Source organism: Thermobia domestica, chromosome 7 (assembly GCF_964235325.1).
Source record: "Thermobia domestica chromosome 7, izTheDome1.hap1.1, whole genome shotgun sequence".
NCBI classification, from domain to species: Eukaryota; Metazoa; Arthropoda; class Insecta; order Zygentoma; family Lepismatidae; genus Thermobia; species Thermobia domestica.
The window spans coordinates 38,013,504-38,023,433 of NC_137460.1; the positions used below are offsets into that span (position 1 = coordinate 38,013,504).

The 9,930-nt window shown below is 33.9% G+C and overlaps 1 protein-coding gene across 2 annotated transcripts in view; it reads left to right on the forward strand.

Annotated features, from left to right (window-relative positions):
• The window catches only part of LOC145690012 (uncharacterized), a 44,711-nt gene extending 36,609 nt beyond the window's left edge, over positions 1 to 8,102 (forward strand). The window contains exon 2 of one of the 2 annotated variants that reach the window (XM_081764492.1): positions 6,393 to 8,102. In XM_081764492.1, the coding sequence (XP_081620618.1) occupies positions 6,412 to 7,362 (951 nt within the window). In that variant the 5' untranslated portion in view covers positions 6,393 to 6,411 and the 3' untranslated portion in view covers positions 7,363 to 8,102. The remainder of the gene's footprint in view (positions 1 to 6,392) is intronic. The other variant, XM_081764490.1, reaches the window with a different exon arrangement.
• Positions 8,103 to 9,930: the final 1,828 nt, after the last annotated feature.

Here is a 9,930-nt window from a genome sequence, read left to right on the forward strand (position 1 = left end):
GAGAAGACATCCCTGAAGGATTCCCATGTAGGATGTCCACGGGACGTTCCAGATGGGACAGGAGGTCCGAGGAAAAAAACAATAGACATCCATTCGTGGTCCCGTTGAATATCCCGTATCCCGGGATATTAACGGACATCTGGATCTCCCGAGGAAATCCTGTGGATGTCCCGGGAGCACATTCGGATAATCCCGGGATGTCCCGTCGCCCGTTGCGGGCTCAGTCTCGGACATCCCGTGGACGTACTTGTTCTATGTGGGTTGTAACATTTTTGTGTAGTAACGAAAGAAATTACCGTGAGTGTAAAATAAAAAAATGCGCAAAATGAAGAAAATCACTAATCAGTTGCAGAAAACTGATTTCCTGTGGGTAAAATTCTATGTATATGTACAGTATGCATTAATATTTATCCATTGGTGCGCAAATGTGACAAGGTTGACGCAGTATTGCCATATAAAAAGGTTATTTAATGCAAGTCCGTAAAATGGGTGTTTTTTGACAGAAACGCGGACCCTGTCAACACTGTTGTCGTAAAATTACTGCAACAGGTGTGTCGTAGGTTAATTATTAATGATAAGCAATGAGAATTTGCAAATAATTGATAAAATTAATTTTACTTTAAAAATTTGCGATATCGCAAGTTTTTGAATAAACGAAAGGGATTTTTTTTTTTTTTTTCAAATTTAGTAGAACTCACAGATTTGTCACTTAGTGGCAGGAAATATTCTCCAGTTGATACCTACCGGACGAAATTGAAACTTCTAGTACGTGGTCCTTTTAACTATCGAGCAGTTTATTGGTTTCTTGTTTAGAGGTAGAAAATGAAGAATGACTAATTTTATTTTACGAAAAAAATAGAGAACAATAATAAGAAAAATAATGAAAAATAAATATTTTTAAAAGGATGTTCTGTATGAATATACAGGGTGGTGCAAAACAACACCGACAAAGTTTGTGAGGTGATGCCTGACACCAAGATAAGACAAAAAGTATAGACCAACCTGGGTGCATAAATGCTTCCTTTCGGAGTTATAGGCTGCCGAAAACATGAAAAATTGAACTTAAAAGATCCATAGCTCCAAAACTATAGGACCTACCGTATAGGGTGTGACAAAAACAAAAATCACAATATTTTTGAACAGATTCCTCACATCAAAATAAGAAAGAAAGTTCATATGGACCTGTGCTCAAACGTGAATAGTTTCGGAGTTACAGGGTGCCGAAAACATAGCTTTACTACTGTGGCACCTGTTGTAGTTGGGTCAAGACATCACTGAGGAACTGGTATGTGAACTATCCAAACATCCATGTTTAAGAATGCTACAGTACCTGCACACCAATTTTTAGAGAGGTAGGTGGAGAGTGATCAAGTACTCCCAAACAGCCTCTCTAAAAGTGATTGTGTAAGTACCGGAGGTTCTGAAAGATGGATATTTGGATAGTTCACATACTAGTTCGTCCGTCAATGATGTTTTGACACGTCTACAATCGGTTCTATAGTAGTGGAACTATGGACCTTAAAACAGTGGCGAAGCGTATTATGAGGCTCTGAGGCCGGGCTTACCCTGTTTTCTATCGTATATTTTCTTTATCTTTGATTTATTATAAAATAAAGTCAATGCTTCAACATTTCGTTTTTTCGGTAACAAAATAGTAGGTTGGAAACACTCGGAGTCTCTTCCGTCTAAGCCTCACCAGCTTGCTAGAGAGGTTTACGGGCTATGCTGCTCAGGGAGCGAACCTATTATTGCCGGGATTGCACGGATTGTTGGGAAGGTGCAAAGGCTCGCCTCTGGGAGTTCAGTTTAAGCGTTTTAAGGCACCTTTCAATGCTACTATGTTATAAAATGATTTCCTTAACACAGGATAATAAATTTCTATGTAGAATTTTGTATTTCTATTTTAGTGATAACTTGTTTAATTTAGGTGTGTACCCTTACGAGTTATTCAGAATAGCTGTTTTCTTTTCTTTCCTACATGAGGCCTGGTCCATAATAGCATGTAGACTATAAGTCTGATACATTAAACATATGTATACATTTGTCAAACGCTACTTTGCAGGCTAAAATAATAATATTTGTGTGTAATTTTAGTTTAGTTTTCTATTTCATAGATTTAGTGGTGTATTTACGATTTTGTTTCTGGGGCTTTGCTTCTTTCGGGAGGGGCTTTGCTAACTTTATTCCTGGAAATGTGAAACTTCTGTAATATACATATATATAAACAATAAAAAGTTGCAATAAAATTTCGGTTAGTGCTTAATCCCGTAAGCCACCTCCTTAAATATACCACTCAATAGAATACAATATTAAATATCGGTATCTTGTGTTATACAAATAAAGTTCCTTCTGAGCATTAACATTTCTAGTGAAGTCCTTATCACGTGATACATTAATTAAATGCAGTATTGTACTTACTTTAAAGTGAGAGATGCAGGTAACAAACGCTTATCCTAGAAAGTTGACAGCTAACTGTAAGAATGTACTTTATTTTTCTTTCCCTCCATTTTCAAATATGTTGGAAATGAAAATAGTAAGTGAGGAGGAAATTCTTCTCATCCCCCCCCCCCGCAAATCCCAGACAGAAGAAAGTATGAACTGGACTTCAAAATATTTGTAGTGGAGCTAAATGGGAATATATGGGAATATTACATATTGCGAGTTTTCCTGATGAAATATTTGTTGAATAGTAATAATAATAATAATAATAATAATAATAATAATAATAATAATAATAATAATAATAATAATAATAATAATAATAATAATAATAATAATAATAATAATACACTATTTTCCGTCTACTTTTGCTTATATATTCATTTTTTCTTGTTAAATTAAACAACAACACTACTATGTATACATGCACATAAATTCAACTTTAAACAGTGTTAGATATAAAGCTAAAAAGTTCTTTAAAATAAATAGATTTGATCAAGGATGTTATAAAATAGAGGATCTGTCCATACGTAGCTTTATCATATAAACTATATGAAGCCTAAAAACAACCTAGCATCGTCCGAGCTGGCACGTCTGATTGGCTACTCTCGTTTTCGCCGTGATTGTTTGCTCGACACATTGTGATCTTAGTGGCTCGGAGTGGGGCAGAGTAGATGTGGTAAAGCTGTGACGTATGGCTTTACGATTTTGTTGCATGGGCAGATCCTCTATTTTATAACATCCTTGGATTTGATAGTTTTTTTTTTTTTTTTTGCTTAACTCAATCAGGATAATAGAATTCTGACTGTAATTTTAAACATTTTGTGATACATTAAATGTTATTTATGTTATTAGTTTGTCGGGCCTACTCTACTTGTGAGATTACGCTTCGCCACTGCCTTTAAAGTGTGTGTGTTTTTTTAAACGTTTTTGGCACTATGCACTTCCGACCACAACTCCATATGAACTTTTTTTTTCTTATTTTGATGTAAGTAGTCTATTCCCAAAATATTGTGACATTACATATCTTGTATTTGCCATGACTTACACTTTTATTGAAAGCACGCATTCAGTTATTAGTGATATATTTTAGTTATTATTTCTGTTTAAATTTCTAGATTGTTTTCTTTTTTTAAGTAATATAACCATCTAATCATCTAAACGAAATATAGTACAAAATACACACTATTAGAAATTTCATTACCGAAGAGATGTGTAATCTTTTGTAGAAAACTTAACCGACTAAGTAAGGATATTTTGAGTGTACAAAGTTACTGATATAATAATTGGTAATACGTTTTGAATGTCATTGCTTCAAGAGTTTGAAGGGAAAACGTTTTCAATTATTTCCTTTAAATTATATTTTCTTTTTTAAAGAAAATAATGAAAGAGAGAAAGAAAGAAACTAAAAGATTTCTTAGTATAAAAGCAAATCGAGTGCAATATGTTCAACAGATTTTTTTTGCCCTTACGATACTTAAACTTTTCCTTGCTAGTGTTTACCTATAAGACAAGAAGCTGATTTTTAAATTCGACACTCGTTTTTGTAAACAATACTAGTTCACTCAAGTTTTAAATGTTAAACGTTACTTTTAACTGAGTTCCTTTATAGCTAAGCGGTTAGCGTACAGGCTTTTCACTGGGAGACCTGGGTTCAATTCCCGGCGGGAGCTCATGTGATTCGGATTCCATCTTAATCAGTAGGGATCACGTCTCATATAGCCTCGCTGCTGAACGGGACATTAAATTCAAACTTATCTCATTAAATATTACCTTTGTGTTACATGATTCATAGTATAAAAAATATAAATGGATAAAGTAATTGTACGACCACAATGATGAGCATTTATCAAATGTTTAAAGATATGCAAGTCCAATAATACTCAAAGAAATATATTCAAATATTGTTAGATCACACCCTTCGCGGTCCTTCCGTGACGCGGAAGGATTCTGATAGCTTCTGGGTAAAAGTAAGAAAAAAATATTAATATAAATTTTGTACATAAATGTACAAAACGAGAAAAGACAAGAATCGGAACGATATAAGACTTCTACAAAATTTACGAGCTGGGACGAGGCGAGACGAGACAATCTTATTTCTCGTCTCGTTTTCTCTCGTGAACAACACTATTTGATAGGCACTATTATTTTTCTTTCCAATGAATTGTAATAGTTTCAATGGTTTAGGTAATGTTTACGAATTTCTCATTTGTGACAAGATGCTATCAGGAGCTGGCAACTATGAGAGTTTGTTTTTTTCATTTCCCCTAGTGAGATTCTTTCTGTCTGGCACGTACCCTCACTCTACACACGGACCAAGAATCTGCATGAGTTTGAGTTCTTTTAGAAAACACATCACGTGATCTGTTTCATCACCGGTTCAGGTGTCTTCTCTAAGTGTGCGTGGGTAAAAAAAAAAGTTAAAGAATGTTACAGAGAAAGAGAGAGGGAGAGATAAAAACAAAGACGAGTGCCAAATTTATTTGCCACTTTGACCGTGGCTTGTTCTTAGCGCTTTTATTTAGCAGAAAAAAAGATAAATTGCTCACGTGATAACTAAGTAATGTGTCTGACTGTCTATGTGCGGACAATCAACTTCAATACTATGATACTAGCACTCGCGTCAAGTGCGATGTTTTCTTCTTTGAAATTAACATCTTCTTAAACGATTATATCAAAAACTTGGTAAATATACCGGGGGTTTGAAAATAGCACCGACAACGTTTGGAAGATGATTCCTAATACCAAGATAAGACAAAAAGTATAGACCAACCTGGGCGCACAATTGCTTCCTTCCGGATTTATAAGCGGCCGAAAACATGAAAAAGAAAAATAACTTTAAAGGTTGATAGCTCCAAAACTATGTGACCTATCGTAGTTGGGTCAAGACTTCACTTAGGAAGTCCCCTAAGTATGTTCCCTATGTGCCCTATCCAAATATCCATGTTTCAGAATCCTACGGTACTTCCGCAACAATTTTTATAGAGGTAGTTTGTGAGAACTTCAAATTATATGCCCGTCGCCAAACTCACTCTATAAAAATTGTTGCGTGAGTACCTTAGGATTCAGAAACATGTAATTTTGGATAGCGCACATATTAGTTCCTAAGTGAAGTCTTGAATCAACTACGGTAAGTCCCATAGTTCCGGAGCTATGGACCTTTAAAGTTCATTTTTTCATGTTTTCGGCAGCCTGTAACTCCGAAAGGAAATATTTGTGCACGCAGGTTGGTTTATACTTTTCATCTTAGGGTCAGGAATCACCTCCTAAACGCTGTCGGTGTTGTTTTGAAATACTCCATGTGTCTCACTGTTATGATTTATTGTGTTATTTTTTTATTAGCAGAAAACAAGCAACAAATACAATCTGCAACTTAAAAGTGCAAATATTTTTTAGTCAAGGAAATATGAAATTAAATCTTCCAGTTTAACGTTCCAATTCTTTTAGGCTAAGGGAGACGATGACTAAACCAAGTGAGTGATGGTAGGACAATTGGTGGAATGAGAAAGTGGGAGGAAACGGAAGTCGAAAAAACTCACTGACACGATGTTCTCCACCACAAATTTACATAGCCGCGGATCGAACCAGAGACCCCACACACCAGAAATAAGCACTCTACCACTGAGCCACTGCGCACCCTATATATTTTTTTCGAGCTTTTGCATTTCTGATTACAACATTCGTTTTTATTTCTAAAACCTTGAATTTAATTTGTGTCGGTTATATTGTTCATTTTTACTCACTCACAGTTGTTCCTTCCTCTAATTGTATTAATTATAGATTTCTTCATTATTTATAGAAGATCTTTAAGTTATCTTAATTACAGAATACATAAATTTAGTTTTATTCACATGAGATAGAAATTTAGTCTTATGTAGTATAATTCTCTATTTTTAGTATGTAAATTGAGCAACTATTAACTCCTCTTTTCTTCTTTTGTTATCTTTCCACAGAAGACACACTATTTTCACCATGTCTGACCGAAGAAGATTGCTACTTAGTCGACCCCGTACCAAGGTCTACGACTGCAACTACAACATAGGAGAACGGTATTACAAACCAGTAGTTGACGACTTAGATCGTAAACATACCGGCAGGTCAGGACTATCAGACTCTATATTCGCAAACAGTACAGGAGGAGGTCAATCCGTAGCTGATCGTATTTCCGACGACCTCCGAAGAAATAGGCGTCTCATAGAAGATGAAATTTCACCAATTGGTGATAGAACTTCACAACGTGCCGCCAATCTTCTTGATGAATACGACAACATTTTCGAGAATCGTCGATCAAGAATTGATGCAGGGGAGTCAACAATCACCACTCGTAAAGTCCTTCCCGCAGCTATATTAGTGAATGAAGAATCAGAATTTGACGATACTCTGAATCGAATGAGAGCTTCGAGAGCTGCAAGAAACGAGGCAGTCGAAGAAGCATTGGAATCAACTGTTAGCACTCGAAGAAGAGCTCCAAGGAAGTTAGACATTCAAGCAGAAATCGACAATTTCTTCGATGAACCAATTTCACCTAGAAAGTCACGGTTGTCCGGTAGAAGTCCTGCTAACGACCTGGACGAGGATCCGTTCTTCAGTAAACCACGACGTACTTTGAAGACACCAGATATTGACGATCTGGCCCAAGAATCCACGAAGAAATTAGCAGCACTGAAACTTGATTTAGACGAAGATCTTGAAAGTGCAGCGATGACTCGTGCTAAAAAATCTCGAGCACGATTAGCCGAATTGGAAGCCGAGCTTGAAGAACTGGAATCACGACCACCACGTGGAAGGCGTGCATTGTTATCTGCAAATGCAGATGATGCATTTTCAACAGCCGCTACAGCAGGTTCCACCACGGCAGAATCTGTATCATCAATGCGCGTTAGGAAAACAGTTCAAACGGAAAAGAAATCAGTTAATTTTTAAGTTTTTTTAATGAAAAAAGGACTTTCAAAATTAATAAATATTTGAGCTTTCTAAATTATAAATTAGTTACCTTCATATTCATTTCAATCGTGATTATTTTTGAAAGATGATAAAATTCACGGTGAAATTAAAATACCGCTAATTTTACAGTAATTATATGATATCTCCAAATAGATAAAATATAATCGAAAAGTGGAACACGAGCTCGTTAGACAATATTATTTTACATGAGGTATTGTTATCGCGACTCACTTATCTACTTTCGATTTTCAGCCATTTTGAAAAGCGGCATTTATTTTCGCATTTATAAATGACTGCAAACGGAAAGCTACTAGGTGACTCGTGATAACGGTATCTCATGCAAAATACTATTGTCTAGCGCGCTCTTGTTCCACATTTTGATTATCTTTTATCTATTTGAAGATATCACATAATTACTGTAAAATTAGCGGTATTTTAATTTCACAGTGATTAGGCTTCTTCTGATTGTTTGCTCACTTGAAATACAGAAAATGGTATACAAAGCTTACGTATTCGTATGTTTCTCATTTCTAAGCAAAGAAGAAAAAAAAAAACATTATGCATTATTGACAACTAGTTTGAACAGAGCCCGAAAGTTAGATACGGTAGCTAATGAATTGTTTTCGATGCATTTTGTTACGTATTGCTGCCAAGTTTTGAAAAGTAGATTTAAAAAAGTAAACCTCCCTAATGCTTAGATGCTTCAAAGTATATATATATATATATATATATATATATATATATATATATATATATATATATATATATTTTGTATATAATGTTTTACGTTTGTCTAAACTTTTCTTTGTGGTACCCCACTCAGTTAATTTGTAAGCTTATGTAAGTATATACAGAAGGACAGAGCTACTATAAAACTCTTTTGAATAATTATCAAAACAACAAACAAAAGACTTTATTTTCCTTGAAGACTGTGTGTGTATGTATGTGTGTTATATGGAAACCGTAGAGAGAGAGATATCGCTTAGCATTTGGGGTGGTACTATACCTCTCAACTTCGCTAAACAATTTCTTCTCATGATAAAGGTAATTTAACAATAATTTAATGTATTGTAATAAAAAAAAAGTATCATAAGCTAAGGATGAAGGCATTGAAATAAAATCGTATTTCCTCTTCATGTAATAGTGTATAAGCAATTAGTAACTGTATAATCAACATTGTCATGAAGAAAGGAAGTTATGTAAAATGTTAAAGTATATAGTGAAAATTCAAATATTTTGAGAAAAGTAAACATTTTAGTTTAAATAATAAAAAGTAATAATGTTTTATTTTTTATATTTATTGAAACATATAGACATGGACAAATAAATACAATGACCTTCAAATACACACCGTTTCTTTCACTAAACACATTGTCTTTCTTTCACTAAATTCATGCTCTTTCTTCACTATATACACACTCTTTTTCACTAAATTCATGCTCTTTCTTCACTAAATGCGTACTCTTTTTCACTAAATACATGCTCTTTCTTTATTCAGTAAATGCACACTCTTTTTCAATAAATACATGCTCTTTCTTCACTAAATGCACACTTTTTTCACCAAATACACACTCTCACCTTCACTAAACACATTCTTTCGAATTTTTTTTAAATGTTAAACTTCACGTATTAAACAATATTTTCTTAACGTAGAAAAATTGAGCACTATATAAGCCTTGTGGACATTCTAATTATAGACATTTCAGTTTCCTAATAGATGTCTAAGTTACCATCCAGAGAAGTAGTTGCATAGTAGAAACATAATGGACATACTTATGTTTTCTTTTAAATATATATCTAAACACAACGGTACTTAACGTCTATTAGAACTGTCGTTTTCGCGTATATTAAACGCAGCGACACAGGTTAAAAGAAATAGTTCAAGTTTTCACGTATGCACTATTCTGGGTCTGAAATCTAATATGAGTTGGCAATTAGAAGCATGAAATATCAATAAAGTGTTTTTAAACAAACAAGCGAAGTGTTTGTCTTAAACAAAATATAAAATGTTTTTTTGTGAGTCACAAAATATTACTTGTAATTACAATGTATTTAGAATATTTTGTATACTTGAAAAAGTAAGTGTACGTTACCTATGTATTAATCTGAATTATCCGTGATACACACAAAACAGAGAAAATCTTCCTTGCGTCTCAACAACTGCTTATATGCCCTTTCTTTTCCAGTAACATCTAATAAATAATTAGTTAAGGATGATTTATTACAAAAGGGTAAAACTCATTGTATCAAACTTTAATAGTAGTCAAAAGAATAACTGTACACGAAATAACATATTAAAAATAATTGTTTTGTTTAATTTGATGTTAAGTAATCACAAATGAACTTCGATGAAGTTCCACACAGGGAACAAAATTGTAATAATTCTATTCATATTAATTGTAATGGAATGGACTTCATTGTTATTGTTAAAAATCTGTTTTGTACAGTTGTACATGTTTCAACTTGTTGTAACTGTTTTATGTATTCTTCTGTTTCTTAAAGTTTACAAAAAGCAATAAATGCAAATTACATTAATGCTTTTCTTAA